The sequence below is a fragment of the Triturus cristatus genome, chromosome 3_2, assembly GCF_964204655.1.
Source record: "Triturus cristatus chromosome 3_2, aTriCri1.1, whole genome shotgun sequence".
In the NCBI taxonomy this organism is placed as follows: Eukaryota; Metazoa; Chordata; class Amphibia; order Caudata; family Salamandridae; genus Triturus; species Triturus cristatus.
This window is the reverse complement of record NC_140584.1, coordinates 410348914-410367788: the sequence shown is the minus strand read 5'-3', so window position 1 is coordinate 410367788 and position 18875 is coordinate 410348914. Positions and strand designations below refer to the sequence as shown.

General features: G+C 44.0%; 1 protein-coding gene across 2 annotated transcripts in view; it reads left to right on the top strand.

The window, feature by feature from the left end:
• LOC146857453 (protein argonaute-1) overlaps nt 1-18875 on the top strand; it is a 278878-nt gene that overhangs the window by 176515 nt on the left and 83488 nt on the right. For both annotated transcript variants that reach the window (XM_085647973.1, XM_085647974.1), the window contains exon 6: nt 15617-15751. In XM_085647973.1, coding sequence (XP_085504099.1) covers nt 15617-15751 — 135 coding nt within the window. The remainder of the gene's footprint in view (nt 1-15616; nt 15752-18875) is intronic.

The window sequence follows — 18875 nt, the reverse complement described above, 5'->3', positions numbered from 1 at the left end:
CTGGCCGGAAACCCCAAATAAGGACAGGGGATGTTCCAGCCTGCCAACTCCACCCCTCAGGTGGGGAAGGCGAGGTGAAGCACATCTCTGGGCGCTCGCAATCTTGAAGATGGGAGGCCCTGCCCAATCAGGACTAGGCTACTGCCCCCATCCCACAGTGGCAGGATAGGGGGTGTACCCACCCCAGGACAGGGACCCATTGGTACCTGCCCTTTACCTACCTGTAACGCCCCTAAATCTAGTATTATGGGGCACCCTGAACCTTCCTTCCATAGATTCCAGATTCCGAAAAACCAAGAAGAGCAAGAAGAAAGAAAACCTTCCGTGCAGCTGCTAAGAAGAGGAAGACACCAACTGCTTTGGCCCCAGCCGTACCGGCCTGTCGACCCTCGAACCTGCTCCTGCTACATCCCGGCACCTCTTGTGGCCAGCAACCTCACAAATCCGGGAGGACCTGGCTACCTTTTGACTCTGAGCACCTGGGACTCCCATGAGCAGTGGCTCTGCTCAAAACCAGATTCTAACTCCTGGCATCAGCCTGGAACCGCGAACCCTGCACACTCTGCATCTGCCAAGCCTGGCCTGTGCCGGAGTGAACAAAGACCCAGAGGATGTCCCCCGGCGACTGTGACCCCGAATCCGGCACCCAAGGACCCTCCTCGACGCTCCTGACGACGTCTGCAGCCTCAGAACCAGGTAACCCCCAACCGCGATCAACTGAGGGTAAGATTTCCCGACACGAAAAGGCACCCCTGCACCCGGCGCCCTGCGGCCCCCTGTTCCCAACTCCAGGGTACCTACCTATCCTCCAACTACCCAACTTACCTCTCGAAGTGGCGGTGGCATCTGAAGAATCTTCGCCCCCGAGCTTGCAGCCTTTGTTCATCCAGGAGCTTTCTCATTGAAATCCATTGAGCGCCACGAAGGCTCAAAAGCACCCTGCACCCAGCCGCCCGAGTGGCCCTGGCAGTGTAACCTCTACTCCTATCTACTTCCCCATTTGCCCTGAGCAAGTGACCAGGAGCCCAGCTCCCACAGCCGCGTGGCCTGCTAGTCAGCAGCCACCAACCAAGGCTCCCCTGCCTCCCATAGGATAACATTTGGCCTAACTCACTCTGTACCCGGCTGCCCCTGTGCCGCTGAGGGTGTAACAACTGTATTTACCTGACCCTGGGAGATCCCTGAGTCTGTGCCCAGAACCTTAACTCTGCCAGTCGAGTACTTACCCAAAAGCCGATAACTCAATTTTCCTCCATAGGGTAACCTTGACTTGTTTCTTTTGAAATTTCTTCTGTGTGGAGTTTCTAAAACTTAAAATATTCACCTAAAATCAACTGAGTAATGAAAATGAAAATACTCACCTGCTATTAGGAGAGATCCCAGTGCTGGATCTTGGTGCCCAGCACTGACCCTGAAAAGTACTCACAACCGTACTTACCATTAACCCAATTTTCTTCCATAGGAAATCATTGACTGTTTTTCTGTGAAATTTCTTCTAAGTGTCGATTTTTGCAAACTACAAATATTCTTTAAAAATCGTACCCACTCTGAAAACGTAATTGCTTAACTATTTTAGATTGAGGTCCCAGTACTGAGCCTAGGAGCCCAGTATTGGATTACAAAAGTAACGAGAACATACCATATCTGTAATTTGAATTTTCTCCCATAGGGAATCATTGACTGTTTTTCTATGAAATTTCTTCTAAGTGTCAACTTTTAAACTATCAAAATATTGCCTAAAAACCACAACAGTAACTAAGTGGACTTTACTCACTTGTTTCCAAGAACTGTCCCAGGACAGAATCTACGATCCAGTCCTGGAGTTAGAAAAGTAATCCTGAAAGTAATCTACTGTAAATAACTTGAAACTTCCATTGAGCTCGATGTACTATTGTGTTTGAAATTGTGTTGCCTATTGCAACAACCTGTAACTACTAGCTACAAAAGTCAATTGCATATTGCAAAAGTTTTTATCTAAAGCATCTCATTCTGAGAAAGTATATTTTAATACCTATTGTTAGTTCTAAAATAAAACAGACCTATATTTTTTTATATAAACCATTGGCCTAGAGTTCAGTTCTTGAGTGTGTGAGACCATTTGCTGACTGAGTGTGTACAACAAATGCTTTACACTGTCCTCTGATACTGACTTACTGCTCGACCAAGCTACCAATTTAGAGAGTAAGGTTATATCTAACTTTAGCGTCTAAAAACCTCTGGGGACTGTGGACTCTGTACACACTGTAACTATTTGAGAACAGTATATACAGAGCCACTTTCTCACAGGTGGGGCCTAAGTACATTCAATCATTCTAAACATTGAGACCAAAACTGAGTCGTCTTCTTATTTGTGCATGCTATATCGCTGTTACAAAATGTACAAACACCAAGCCAAATGCACCACTTAAACACTGTAAGTTAAATCAAATTCAGATTCTTGAGTAGTTTTATGTTTTCTCAACAGATTCTTCTTTATTTTACGGTAACTTTTACAATTAAAACCCAAAGTTTTCCAGAACAGCCGACGCGTTTCGTCCACCAAAGGACTTCTTCAGGGCTGTAACAGATATATACAAAAACGTATTGAAAACTTTTTTTTTGACAAAAGGACAAGACACAAGTAGACATTACATAATAGTGCTATGAGTTCCATGTATATGCAGAGTGTAAACAGACGCATCTACAAGTGTTTTTAAAAGGTTATTCAAAACCCACACAAATACAATTGTAACATATTAAGGTTGAAACATTACATGAAGAAATTTATGAATTTACAGCATAACACAATAATTCATATTAGAGAAAAATACATCAAATCAATATATGTATAACCATCTATATGGAGCTTATGGTCAGTAGATCTTTCTAGTGTTAGAGCACTCCTCTCGAAATGTCTCAACCCAAGCATGGTTAGGTTAACTACAAGCACCAGGTGGGATGACCAGGGGAATGGGAAAAGCAAAAAAATATCTGATAAAATCTAAAATGGGGGGGTGGAGGGGGGATAGAACATGGTCACGAGGAAATACTATCTGTCAATATCATGTTTAAGTATCTCAAAGCACAAAAGGGCAAGAGAAGAATATGAAATGTATACACACCAAAAAATTGATGTGACGTTAAAGGTATCTTCATATACTATTCTTCGTCTTGCGGTTTCCTCACAATTGCAGGTATCCACAGTAAAAAGATCAGAGGTCAATGTTTCTAAAGAGACAAACATAGTATATAGACATCCATGATTAAGTCAAAGGCCTGGCTGAAGAGTAAAAGATCAAAGTACAACCATGTTAATCAATCGGACAGTACTCACTTCGTGTCAGAAAAACAAATGTCAAATTGACAAGGCCAAATAATTGATTGAAGAACCCACATCCGGTTTGGAACGCAAAACGAAGGGCGGTCTAAGTCAAGGTTTGTCCAATATGTGAGGCAAATATAAAAAAATGAAGATACCTATAATCAAAAACAAACAACATATATGTATCCTAATGTGACCATAATTATGTATTTACAAGATAAAAAATCTAAGCTCGACCCTAGTTGTCTATTGGAAAAGATCTGTATAGTCTGAACAGTCTATTGTAATGAGGGAGGGTCTCAAGTGAAAAAAAAGGGGAGAAAGGAAAAGAGAAAAGCAATGACAATGAATAAAAGCTATTTACAAGGAGCCGTAATAAGGGTTACCAGTATATTGGCGAAAATGACAAACCCAAAAAAAGGGGGAGACACACCAAAAAAACCAAACAAAACCCACAGTCTCATGTGTGCTGTGATGGTAACTGAAGCGGATCTGCTCAGTAATCCAGGTACAGCACAGGAACCCATATGGATGCTGGATATGAATATTTGGCGTCCTGGATTCAAAATACCATCTCACTAGTCTCCCCAAGAGGAAGATCGACTACATAAGAGATGAATTTAAAAAGAAATTAAAACCAACACGCTAAGGTGCTTTAGTTATGTCACTACCTAAAACAGTACGAGGCATGAAAAAGATCGTAGCATATGGCTTTAAAAGTGCACGCTCACTCGTGTGCTCACGAGAAACAATTTGCCAAATCAAGGATGAATAAGGCTAACAAGTCGTTACTCCTAAAGGTCACAATGACATTACTCATAAGTAACCATGCATCCCATGATTTGAGACAGAAGAGTATCTAATGCCATACGAGCGCTTACCAGAATCCGTATCTCCAAGGGAGGGTCAAACATCCACCCATCCAATCAGGCAGCCGCAGGACCTCCAATGAGAGAATCCCATATTTATAGTCCAAATGATTGGGCGAAAGTGATCGCACCTGGTTGTGAAATGTCCTGCCCGGAAGTACGGGACGATGGAAGAGTCGAAAAACCCGATACAGTGGGCGCCATCTTTGAACTATTGGAGCCAAATAGTTGAAATATATTAAGTATATTTAAATGCATGGCTCCAACATGAGTCCCCATCGGTGGAAGTAATTTAAAACCGACGGTAGATCCACGTTGGTGTGCCCCAAATTGTATACTGAACAAACGATAAAAACCCTATTTGGTGAACGACACCGCGCAATGTTTGGAGCGCATATAACAGTGTCAAAACGGTGGAGCTAGTTGTAATAAGCGTTAGATGGAAGTGCGTGGGGACAAAGGATTCGGCGATCCCTGATATTGGGACCGCTATCCTGGAACGGTCTATGAAACCATTAAAGGAAAAACGTGTGGCCCTGGTATAGAGGCCGCCATCTTGGAATGGTCTACGGGACCATTGAAGTAAATATGTAGCCTACATTTAAGTACCCCTCCTTGGCACCTCAGTTAGGAAATGTCAGTTAAAGGGGGTCATGTGAATTTATTCTTAGAGTATCACTGCGAGAAGTATATCTCAATGGTATACTCATAAATATGCAGCAAAAAACGTCATTCACAATGTATAGAAATGCATAATACCTAGCAACAAACCACGCATCTGTAAATGACGGACAGGTCCAAGCTAAGATAAGTGACGTGACCCATCCCCACATGACTAATGTAGTAAACCGAAATACGTCGCGGTACCATAAAAAGCCACTGGTATTGCGGCCGATACTTTGAAGTGTTCAAAGGGGCATGGTCAACAAAGATCATGAAAAGATAAAGAAAGTCCTAATACACCATCAGAATCACCCATAAAGTAGAGTGTCAACCCAAAAAGGAAAGGCCCTCTATAAGGAAAGGCGAAAACGGTTCTATAAATAAATAATAAAATAAATAAAACCGTCAAATGGGGGAGGGGTAAATGCCAAGAGGAAACAACAGCATAAAGGTCCAAATAAAATTACAATTTGGACCAGAACCTGTGACATGTGAAGAGGGGTGCTCCTTAACAACATAAAATGGATCCAGATTTTCAAAAAACACAATACCACTGCGAGAGAGCATGCAGTCATACCCCTCTTGCGCCTATGACAAAGAGAGGGATACCCAGTTTAATGCTAACCTAGCATTAAACTCTCTAGCGCCGGGACACCTCCTCGTGAGGTAGCTGTTCGCGCTTTACAAAATCCAGTATTATTATTATGTGTCCCTGAGTCTTTTAATATGCTAGGGTAGAAGTATTCACAGAATGGATAAAAGTGATCTGAGGGCATCAGAGAAAATAGTGCATCTCTGATTCACTATTGTGGCCCATCTCGACACAGCGGAGCTTACAAATCCAGCCGGCCTCATTCCTTCTTAAGGTAAGTTCCCTGTTTCCTCCTCGGGGTGACACTGGTATGTGGTCTATGCCAAGGAACCATAGTTCATTGGACTTGTGTTGCCTTTCCTGGAAATGGGATGTAAGGGGGTATCTGGAGTCCCCGTTGTTTATTGCTCTTTGATGTTCCTGTATTCGAATCCTGAGTTCCCTTTTAGTACTGCCCACATACATTTTGTTACAAGGGCATCCTAAGATGTATGTGACAAACGTGGTTCTACATGTTATGATGTGTCTGATCTTGTATGTCCTGTCAGTGTTGAATTGGAAAGTGCGCGTTCTATTTTTCCCAATCTTGCAGACACAACATTTGGTACATGTGTAGAAACCCCCTTGGCCCTCTCTCATCCAGTTGGATTTGTTTGGCGATTTGATCAGGCTAGGGCAGAGCATATTTCTCAGGCTTTGCCCACGTCTATAGGTGATTTTGGGGTTTTGTGTGATCGAATCCTTGAGGCCTGGAACTTCCTCCAGGAGTCTCCAGTGTTTGCGAAGGATATTATAGATCCTGCTGCTGTCTCTGTTATACCCTGTCACCAGGGCCACGGGCAAGTGATCCCCTCTCTTTTTACGTGGAGTTCTCTCTTCTAGTGTACTTTCACGTTTGATGTTCAGTGCCCTCCTCTCTGTTTTGTTCATAAGGGTAACAGGGTAACCCCTAGCCAAGAATCTTTTCTTGGTTTCTGTAATGTGGTGAACAAATGAGTCTTGGGTGCTGCAGATCCTTCTCATTCTCACCATCTCCCCGAAAGGGATGTTGTTTACCACTTGTCGGGGATGGGCGCTTTCATAGTGTAAAACACTATTACAGGCGGTATTTTTTCGGTGGACTGTGCTATGGATCACATTCTTCTGCACAAAAAATTGGATATCTAGGAAATCTATTTTCTCCTTGTTCCAATTTAAGGTGAACTTTACATTATACGGGTTGTCATTAAGGTAGGTGTAGTATTCCAAAAGGTCTGGGACAGGTCCATTCCAAATGATAATGACATCGTCAATGTACCTGCCCCAGAACAAAACATGTTCAGTCCATGTGGTCGAATGTCTACCCCAGGCATGCACCCGCTCATACCAGCCCATGAAAAGGCCGGCATAAGCGGGCGCAAACCTGGACCCCATGGCTGTACCCTGTATCTGCTGAAACCACCTGTTGTCATGGAGAAAATAATTTTTAGACAGGATTATGTCTGTCATCTCCATGAGCATATCATTGTGAGCCAGGTGGTCAGCCGTTCTCTGACCCAGATAGAATTCCAAGGCTCTGACACCAAACTCCTTTTTTATGCAGGTATAGAGACTGGTCATGTCCAATGTGACAAAAGTCATGGAGTCCTGCCATTCCAATCCCTCGAATTTGGAAAGAATGTCTTTACTGTCTTTAATGTAAGCCGGTAGTCTCTGTACCCAGGGTTGCAGAAAGCCATCCACATATTGCGACAATCTCTCAGTCGGGGAATTGATCCCAGAGATTATGGGTCGCCCTGGTGGGAAAGGACCACCTTTGTGAACCTTCGGTAGGACATAGATGCATGGGAATGTGGGCTCTATGACTGACAAGTATCTATGTTCTTTTTCGTCCAAAAGACCTATTTCCCGCCATTCAAAAAGTCTGCTATTGATATAATCACATAGCTGTTTGATGGGATTAACAGTTAGTCTCGTGTAACATGTAGTATCCGAAAGTTGTCTCTCTATCTCCCCCATGTAGTCGGTTTTTTCCATGATGACCACATTGCCCCCTTTGTCGGCCTCTCGGATGACTAATGTGGGATTTGCTCTTAGTTCCTTGAGTGCCTGGTTCTCGGCCAGAGATAGATTAAATGTTGTTGTGTTGTTTTTGGTGTGTGAGGCCTTCATGTTGTATAAATCGTGGCATACACTACCATAAAAGATGTCAATATTGGGGTGTGTCCCCATTGGTATAAACTTGGATTTCTCTTTAAGATTGCTGTTCACACTTAGATCTTCCGTCAAGTCTAGTTCAATACGTAGATCCTCCGTATCTATTTCTGTCTCAAATTGAATCGAGAGCATAGCTTTGAGGGCATTAAATTCTGAAACCGTCTGTTCAACATGAAGTCGTTCGGAATTAGTTTCCACACGGGGAGGCAAAGTATTTGCAAAATGATCCTTTAATTTCAGATGACGTACAAATTTATACACATCAACAAAAATGTCAACATCATTACCCGTTTGAGTCGGGCAAAACCCAAGTCCCTTACTGAGAACAGAAATTTCACTGTCAGTGAGATCTTTTTTGGAAAGATTAACTATTTTCAATTCGTCAGTCACGTTTGTCCCGAGTTCCCCTATTTCCTGATTCCTCCCCTCCTTGTTCTGGTTGTCCTCTCTGGGATTTCGTTTGTTGTGGGTTTGTTTGAGGCGCTGTTCCTGCCATCTCCTACCCCCCCCGTCTTGTCTTGTGTCCTTTCCCATAGCCCTTCCCCCTACCCCGACTTTCTCCATTTCTAATAAAAAAGACGAAGTCTGGATGTTCTCTGCCGGTTTGGGGGTTGGCGTCTCTGGGGTTATGGAGCTAACAGAAGATGAGACTGATGACACACTGCCCGTTAATGATGATCCCAGGGTATCTTCACGTTGTCTTTTTCCCTCCCCTGTTACCTTGATGTTGTCGTATTTTCGAGCAAATGTGTACACCCTTCCATCCCTATAGTCTCTGTCATCCCTGCGTATTTTCTTTACTTTCTTATCTTTAAGATAAATGAGATGATCGTCCAAGATTTTATTCAGGATTTCGTAATTTTTCCCAATTGTCTCCCTGAGATCCATAGAGGCTATCTCGGTCTCAAGTTCAGTAATCTCTTGTTGTAGTTTTCTCCCTTTTCCTTCTGCATTTTTTATAAGGATTTTCATCATCACGAATGAGGCATCGTGAAGGTTTTTTTCCCAATCCCTGAGGTCATCCTCCTCTAAATTCTCAAAGGTGGGGAAGATTAAGATTCTCAAACCCCTTGGAATTTTGTCATTTTCTGTCAAGAATTCCTGTCATGCGAGGGGAGGAAAACGGTAACCAGCGAAAACGGACTACATCTCCCAGGATGCTTAGCGGTTGAGAGGTTATGTAAACAGGAGAGCTGTTACATAACTCAAGAAAAACACGCCCTATAAAGGGAGGAACCGGGAGGTACAACGCTGTCGGATATTGTGTTTACACCGACGTACCTGCTTAGTGAAGAGCAGTGTTCCGGAGTGGTGCTCCAGTAAGGCAAGAACGGAGGTAGGTCGAGTCGTTACTCCCTGGGCCGTGTCTTGCCCCATCGTCACCTGTGAAGGACCCGGAAGCTCTACCGGATAACCATTGAGCTTCGCTTTTTGACTCGGCTGAGTCAAAGCGCAGTGGCGCTTTTGCTGGTTGGAGTCGTAACTCCCAGCCCGACCAGAGATACAGGGACTGCCAGCTGTAACGCACACCAGGAGGTGTTTGCCGCGTTACAGACTCGGAAGTCCACAGGATCGATCGAGCGGCTGCTCTCGGTTCAGTCTTCTTTGCTTGTGATTGGGGTATCGGTGACGCATCACCAGGAGGTGACTCCGCGTCCCGGTGCAGTCTGAGGAAGAGGTTGAGCGGCTGCTCCCTTCAGGTAGAGACCCCGGCTGGGTGTTTCCCTGACTCCTCGATTCTCCCCAACATTCTTCGTGCCCCTCACAGCCTACCGGTTGGCATTGTCGGCCATTTCATTTCTGCCCTCTGTTGGCATACGCCGGGATCGGCGTATATGCAGAGGACGGTTAGGACCATCTGTGCTGTGGGCTGGTAACGTACTTAGCCTGGAGGATTCCAGTGACTATAACCTTTGTTTATTCCTTGTATTATTTTTGCCTTCATTAAAATAACTAAACCTTCACAAGTGGTTGCGTTCTCATTATCGTGTCTGGTAAACGATCCTGAGACGTTCAGGGCGTTACATTTTCCATGTATTTTGCTAAGGTGGTGCCATCCCACCACCTTGCCATTTCTGCCTTTTTTAGTCTCTCAAGCTTCTGAAATTTAATCTTTAAACCCTCAGGGCTCGGGGTTGTTGTTGTCGTACCCCCGGCCCCCGGGCTATTACCGAATAGGTCCTGTGCCAACTCGTGTCTTCTGTCCTTAAACTGAGCCATTTATATACTAGATATTGGAAAGCTAATTATATACAAAAATGTGTCCCACTGGGAGATATGAGAGCTAAATCCGTGCTAACAGGGGTGACAAAGTATAGACAACTAATCACAAAAGCTAGCGGTAGCCCTCTAGAACAGCACCGGATTTAAAATTACTCAATGTCAGTTTTGGTGATATAATCCAATCACCCCAAGTGTGCAAATTTGGTAGACACCCTTTTCCTTTCTCCCCTTTTTTTTCACTTGAGACCCTCCCTCATTACAATAGACTGTTCAGACTATACAGATCTTTTCCAATAGACAACTAGGGTCGAGCTTAGATTTTTTATCTTGTAAATACATAATTATGGTCACATTAGGATACATATATGTTGTTTGTTTTTGATTATAGGTATCTTCATTTTTTTATATTTGCCTCACATATTGGACAAACCTTGACTTAGACCGCCCTTCGTTTTGCGTTCCAAACCGGATGTGGGTTCTTCAATCAATTATTTGGCCTTGTCAATTTGACATTTGTTTTTCTGACACGAAGTGAGTACTGTCCGATTGATTAACTTGGTTGTACTTTGATCTTTTACTCTTCAGCCAGGCCTTTGACTTAATCATGGACGTCTATATACTATGTTTGTCTCTTTAGAAACATTGACCTCTGATCTTTTTACTGTGGATACCTGCAATTGTGAGGAAACCGCAAGACGAAGAATAGTATATGAAGATACCTTTAACGTCACATCAATTTTTTGGTGTGTATACATTTCATATTCTTCTCTTGCCCTTTTGTGCTTTGAGATACTTAAACATGATATTGACAGATAGTTTTTCCTCGTGACCATTTTCTACCCCCCCTCCACCCCCCCCATTTTAGATTTTATCAGATATTTTTTTGCTTTTCCCATTCCCCTGGTCATCCCACCTGGTGCTTGTAGTTAACCTAACCATGCTTGGGTTGAGACATTTCGAGAGGAGTGCTCTAACACTAGAAAGATCTACTGACCATAAGCTCCATATAGATGGTTATACATATATTGATTTGATGTATTTTTCTCTAATATGAATTATTGTGTTATGCTGTAAATTCATAAATTTCTTCATGTAATGTTTCAACCTTAATATGTTACAATTGTATTTGTGTGGGTTTTGAATAACCTTTTAAAAACACTTGTAGATGCGTCTGTTTACACTCTGCATATACATGGAACTCATAGCACTATTATGTAATGTCTACTTGTGTCTTGTCCTTTTGTCAAAAAAAAAGTTTTCAATACGTTTTTGTATATATCTGTTACAGCCCAGAAGAAGTCCTTTGGTGGACGAAACGCGTCGGCTGTTCCGGCTGTTCTGGAAAACTTTGGGTTTTAATTGTAAAAGTTACCGTAAAATAAAGAAGAATCTGTTGAGAAAACATAAAACTACTCAAGAATCTGAATTTGATTTAACTTACAGTGTTTAAGTGGTGCATTTGGCTTGGTGTTTGTACATGTATTTTCCAGTTCTTGGAACGACATTGTGCTGGCGGGTGTCTACCAAATTTGCACACTTGGGGTGATTGGATTATATCACCAAAACTGACATTGAGTAATTTTAAATCCGGTGCTGTTCTAGAGGGCTACCGCTAGCTTTTGTGATTAGTTGTTACAAAATGTGTTTGCTTCTTCTATTCAATAATGTGTTGTGGGTCCGGCTGCTTTTTGCAAATCAGTAATCTGGCGATCAGTAACAAGTAAAAAATTAAGTTGCTCTCTTCTTGTTGTCTCCAGTAAAACTTATTTAATTATATCCCAAATGAAATAACAGTTGGGATTACCCAAAATCCATGACCTGTTAACTTTCAATATTACTTTACTTTTCCAGTCACTAGCTCCCCCTGTCCTCTCCGCTTCTGCTAGCTGGAACGCCTTGTTGCTGGGGCAGCCATGCGCTTTATAAATTCGGTTAACACCCCCAAGGGAGATCCTCTTTACCTTCAGACAGGGTGAGTTCACTTTTACCTAACTCTAACTCGCTGTTAAGTGAATTCTAACCCTTAGGGGGTGTGTCTGCTATGGGCAAGCAAAAGGCCAATGATAATTTGCCCGCAAAAAGAAACAAAGTTCCAAGTTAACCCCCTCAGATCCAGTTGGGACGACTCTTGGTAATACAGTGCTGGATGACATTGGCTCCCTGATTGAGGAGGTTGAATATTGCAGGGTGACAAATGCAGAAGCCAAAACAAGGGAAAAACGGTGAGGAGGATTGCCCCCATTTGTGGTAATAAGCCAAGAAGCAAAACCTCCAGACCCAACTTGAAGGCGGTTAGGGATACCTCTTTGCGCTGTGTGAATAAGAAGTGTCCTGTAAACAATTTTGAAAACTTCTGTGCTGACAGAACGTGCTTCTGCATATCCAGTACCTTTAGAGCCTGCAATATTATGTACCAACAGGTACTCTGCCTTATCAGACCTCCCAACCAACTAGTGAACCGAGTAGGACTTTGGACTGGCTTGCGAGTGAAGGCAAAACAACGGACCAATCTGTTGTGGACTCTGGGTATGGAATAGCTGGCAATACTAGTAATGTTGATTCAGCCCATATCATGACTTTGGTTAAGAGTTTCCAGAATGAGATCTTCAGGTTGAGATTGGATGTAGCAGCATTGTCCAATGAAGTTGATCAATTAAAAGCTACTCGTAGCAGCCCCTCTGCAAGATTTGAGAGGGGTAATGCGTGTGATAACTCTCCTAATACTGCGTATTCCCTTTCAGTAGATGACCGAAATAGGCAAAAAAACTGCCAGGGACAAGTTAGCTCAGCATCCAGGGTAAAAGTCTCAGACCCTCCTTCCTCCTGCTTCAAAACCCTAAGTGCACATTCCAATAACAACTAGGCTGGTAAGAGTTGATCCCACTAGGTTAGAGGCTTAGACAAATTAAGACAAGGGGCACTCAGCAGGTCCAGAAAATTAAGTGAGGCATTGCCCTCAGGCTTCACGGGGAGGATTCTAAATGGAGAGTGGCCTAGTGATGTGAGGAGCACGGGTAGCATCTATTTGATAAATGTACCCAAATTAACTGGTAGGGTAAGAGAGACAAAGGTGTCACTTAAAAATAAATTCACGCACTTGAGAGGATCGGTCTAAACTTGCTACTCAATAATCCACTCCGACATCACACTGGCCACGAGAATTTATGACCCATAATAGATTAATTGTGACTACATCAAACTGATTTTAAGACACACTTCTCTGTTCAATGGCGTAATCTGTTCTATGGCGTAGTGGGCGTTGGCCTGAGGAAGAACCCCCCTCCCCATTGCTGGTTCAAGGATCACATTTAAATATAATCCCCTACACTTAAACCCTCATTCCCCAAAATGTAACCTGAGCAACAGAGAGGAACTGGAAACCTCGATGGTCGATTGACATAGTACCAGGCCCTCTTCTGCTTTGAGATAGTATTTACAATGCAGCGAAGGTAAAAGATCTGAAAAATGTTGTTTGAGTGTTAGTTGCTAATGGGGGGTAATGTAGGAAATCTATTATGGGTAACTATATCCAGCCTCAGACTTTGTGGAAGCACTTCTCACACCATTATTACACGACAGAGGAGGAGGTCTCTCCAATCACTAACTTGTGTGAGATAGGGAGTTGTGTTTCAAAAACCGAACTGAATATAGGCTTTGAGGTGAACAGGGGTGCTATTATTTTGTATAAAGCCCCGGGTAGGTGACAGTCCCCAGAGCTGCAGAGGGAGTCCATACGGGTCTCCTCTGCACTCATTTTTCAAATAGCTCTAGGGAAATGGCAGACAACGGGGCTGCAGGGGAGGGCATTTGGGCCCCCTACATCAGTTTACTTCTGTTTGCCCCGGGGAGGTGGCGGTCCCCTGGCTTGGTCCCCGATCAGCACACCGACGACAGCTTTTACCGCAGGCCCCAGCTATCTGTTACAGCATGTCGGAAGAACCAAAGCACAGTGAATTTCGAGCACTGCATCTCCGAAGTCCGTGACACACTGCTCCAACTCCGACTCAGCACCTGCTCCGTGGCTGTGGAATCGACGTAGCGCTTGCATCGCCCCTGTCAAATCGACGCAGCACATCTGTATTTTCGACGCATTGTCCCTCGGTGCTGATTTCTTTATTGACGTTGCATAGCAGTAAGGAACCAAGGCCGTATGTCTGAAGATCGATGTCTCACTTCCCCTTCCAGTAAGGATCCGGCACATCTCCCGTGACAGTAAGGAACTGACGCATCACCTTCCCTGCGTAGCAGTAAGGAACCAACACATCACCTTCCCTGGCATAAGGAGCTGACTGATCACCTCCTCTGAGAGTAAGGAACCGACACATCGCTTTGCTTTTCCTGCACCTCACCTCTCCTGCGCCTTACATCGTCTTTGAGTTTTAATGCATCCAACGTACTTTATGCTAAAAGAAACTATGGATTTAATTTACTTAACCTTTGAAAAGCGATGCCTTTACCTGTTTATGTTGGATGTTTGCCTTTTTGGTCTTGTTTTATTCAAATGAATATTGGCTATTTTTCTAAACCGGTGTGGACTTATTTTGTAGTGTTTTCGCTGTGTTACTGTATGCATGTATGTACAACTGCTTTACACATTGACTCTGAGATAAGCCTGACTGCTCGTGCTAAGCTACCAAGGAGGTGAGCAGGGGTTATCCTAGCTGTGTGACTCCCTTACTCTGACTAGAGGTAGGGTCCCTGCTTGGACAGGATGCAAATCACTGCCAATGAGAGACCCCATTTCTATCAATCTGCATTTGCATTGCTACAGTGATGACCATTGCTGCTGTTCCAAGCACCTGTAAGCTATCTGGGTTAGTTTTGTAGCCCCTAAATCACCCAAAATGTAATAAATGCTATACTATAACCTGTATACATCTGCGTACCCAAGAACCTGCTTCTGGTCCGCGCACTATTGCTCATGCCAGAGAATCTCCAAACAAACAAAACTGATGAGTGCAGTCTGAATGTGCTGTGATCAGTATCGATGTATGAAATGAAGTTGCCCCAGCAGAATTCTTATGTTAAATATAAGCTCACAGAAGAGCCACCGTGTGGGTTTTCATTCTTCAGAATATTTCTTGGTACAGTCAATCGTGTTGGCTTCCAGTTTTTTATGAAAATGTTATTGCAGCGGGTTATCTTGGGAGATATCATTACAACAATGACTTCGCCGCCATTCTAGCCCTTGAACAGCAGTGGGATTGTGAAGGTTATCTCGCATGCGCATCATTGGTAGCGGCAAAGCAGTCAGTATTTTGGGGCGTTCCATGTAGGGTTTGTGATTCATATACTATTCAGTAGCAGCGTCCAACCTCGCGCTCCTGCAAAGCATGGCCGTGCATCTGCTGCTGAAGGGAAAGGGCGAAAAACTATCACCGATTGTTTACAATAAATAGATAAATAAATTCAAGCTGGGATTTATTGAAGCTTTTTTTTATATTATTTTTTTAATATTCTGACGAGGGACAAAAAAGAATTGTCAATCAGTTTCATAGTTTCTGGTCCCACTAATTGGGAGGTTTATGGGACAAGTGACCATGTATTTATTACTATGATAATTTATCCTGTGCAGCATGTGATATTTTTGACAATCAATATTTTCAGTTTGTGCATAATTAATAAGTCCAAAAATGTTGTTGGAACACTGATACCTGTACATGTAAACCTGGCTCGGTCCACGTTTTTGTCGTTGCTTGGAATGGACTACTGGATGACGTGTTTAATGATGTTTTATTATTAATACTATTCTTACTTTCATTCTCGCTTCAGTGTCCGCCACAGCCTTCTACAAGGCCCAGCCAGTGATTGAGTTCATGTGTGAGGTACTGGATATCCGGAATATCGATGAACAGCCGAAGCCGCTCACCGATTCCCAGAGGGTGCGCTTCACCAAAGAGATCAAAGGTGAAGAGGGGGCCACTCTGTCCCAGAACTTCTTCCTTGCTGGAGCTGAACTGGGGGTAGTGGGTGGATGCTAGGCAGTGTGTGTGACGGGTACCATTGTTTACCTCATGTGACCTCACTCCTGTTAGACAACCAGGGTACCCCCTTTGACACCTAAGGATTGGTAGGCTGTGCTGTCAAGAAGATGGGAAGGGGGTTGGAACCCAGATACTGGAGTACCCAGTAATCAAAAAGAGCTGTAATATTGTAAAAGGAAAGGTCTTTACACATGCAAAAGGTAGGTGAGTTACAGTGGCAGACAGCACAAGAAACCAGAAGGGTCGGTCTTCTTCTGGGGTTGAAACATGAACCTAAACTTGTTAATAGTGTGTTCACAATCAGACACTTCACTCAAAATAAAATTGTGACTTAACAACAATCTTATACTTTGGGGGGGAAGGATTCAGAGATCTCTATTGTGTTTGAAATCACTCTGATTTCAGAATTGTTTGTTTGGTTTACGATCCCCTTCGAAGGCATCTGAAAGGGCCAGACGTCATTTTACAGTGCATTCATTATATAACGATAATCTACCCTTGTCCCTCAAAGGCCTAGTGGAAGCTCAGGGATTAGGCTAAGGCAGCTGGGAATATGTCAAACAATAAATCAGGCTTTAGCTGAGTACATCTGAAAGTCCTACACCGGACATACTACACCTGGGTCGATCGCCGGGTATTTGGATTCACACAATCGGACCTCAGCCTGAGAAAGTGTCATGTGTGGTACCCTCTTCCACACTTGGTGGGAATGTCCAGATAGTGCTACATTCTGGTGCAAGCGGAAGGTACCTATCTGAAGTAACACACATACAAATAGATTGGGATGACAAAATTATGCTACTAGGAATTTGGGGGGAAAGTCGCCCACGACGTATCCGAAACTGCTCTCTGACAGAACTGCTGGCAGCCTGACAAGATATTGCCAAACTGTGCGGTGGTGTACCAACATCCATTTTTTAAAGATTTGTGTAGAAGCATGGGTCAGTGCATGGCGACTGAGAGGCAAATGTACACAAGCATGAGATTTCCAAGCAAATTGGTGAAAATGCAGGGTAGATGATGTGATCTACATGATCTGGAACGAAATTTGCTCACATAAAAGGATGCTAAGGGTGGAGAAATGGAGGGGAGGAAGTGAACACGGTGTTATGTCACTCATATGGGTCTCCCTCCTGACATTGTGATTACAGATATGTAATTCATGTTACTTTACTCCCAACTTTATAGTTGTGCAACGTGAACATGAACAACACTGTTATACTTGTGCATTCTGTTCGAGGGGCTGACAATACCCAAGGCTGTCTGTTTCAATCCTTGAAAAAATTATAATAAATATTTCAAATAAGAAAATATGTCAAACGTCAAAAAGTAAAAAAATGAACCCCCCACCACCCAGAATTAACTACAACTATCATTTATATAAAAGTATGTTTTTAATGTGCCAACGAACTAGTCCAAGTCAAATTTCAGTGCTCCAACTGGTTTCCAAAGTCAGGAGAAGGACGATTGATGATGAAAATGTAAAAGCATCCTGACCCTGTGCTCTGTGTCTGCCAAATTCTAGTGAAAGAGCGCCAGGTCCGGTAGATGCCAGCTCACTACACTCCAGTAGTGAAATAGATTCTGAAAACCTTCCGCCTTATTGCAGATGTTTTCAGGTTTCGAGAATCGGGGTGCTCCGCCGCATCAACAAGATATGACTGTAAGAACCCGGAAGAAAGGAGTAAAACATTGGACCACCGAAGAAAGGAGGAACACATTCTGCCTCTCTCTGGCAGGGCTGGAGGGGGCAAGGGGTGACGTCGCCTACCACTGGCTGGCTTTATTGTTCCTGATGTGCCCCCTGCCCGCGAAGGAGACAGGCATACTTTTTCATTACATGCTTTGCAATGAATTGATTTAATGAAGTTTCTCTTGATGTCTGCAGCACTCCATGTGGCCTCGCGCTGACGCTTTTTTATTTGAGCAGATTTCGTCTCATTCGGGGGTGGACTCCTGTTGGAAGCAGCTGAAAGCAGGGACTTTGATTCAGTGGCCGTGCTACTGCTGCCAGGAAGGGTTTACTAGGCCCGTCCCTCTTCTAGCACTTGGTAGGAGCGTAGCTGTTACCGTGGCCGTCAGAGTGAGGCTCACCACGGCTCTGTATTTGTGAACGTGCCCGACCAACTCTCTGGTGCCCCCGGCAGCATCCCTGAGCCCAAGCCAGGCCTACACTCTCTGTGCTGCTGCGTTTGTGCCACCTCAACAGAAATGGCAGTGGGTGCAGCCCAGCTGAGAAGAGAGATGTATGCCATGGAGACGCAGTATTGCTCTCGCCAGCCCCCCAGGCTCTATCGCCTCAAGGAAGAAGAGGCAGACTAAAAATAATCTATATACGTGATTGAGTCAGAGCTGAGGGTGTTTGCAGCCGGGCAAAGGAGGAAAAAAGGCTTTGGAAGTCTGGTGATTCGTGGCATAATGATGACAACATCGTGTTTCGTAGGCGTCGACCATGAGCATCTGCGCTGCACAGGAGGTGTTAGTGCACAAAACATGGAACTACAATTTATTGATGGAAGAATACACATCTGTTTCAAAGCTTGAGCCCTCTGGTGGTCATTTCCACTAGAAGTTGCCATTTAGGTCCTGCATTACTTTACAACTTGGATACCATGTGGTTACCTGCCTTGTGTGGTCAGGACCCTCAACCGGTCCTACCTTTTTAGCCAACAGCACTCAGTATCATGAGATTTAGTGCTTCCAGTGTATGGTACGGTTAGGTTAGAATGCAAGACTGGCTAAAGATGCCACTTTGGCATACAGATTGCTGCGTCTACGTGCCTGGAACCTTCACGCATCACCTCACACCCGCAACCGGCAGGCTGGACATTCACCATCCCGGAATGCAAATGGAACTGCAAGGATGGGATTAGAAAATGCCAAAGCAGATCCTCCTAAGCTCCGGGAAATGTCAGTGGTGGGTGAGGAGGCCACAGATGGTAATGCACCCCAGCCTCGACTCAAAGGCCCAGGCAGGACGCGCTGCTCCTGGCCAGTTGTTCTGGAACTTCTAGTCTTATTTATCCCATTGCAAAGTCAGCACTGCA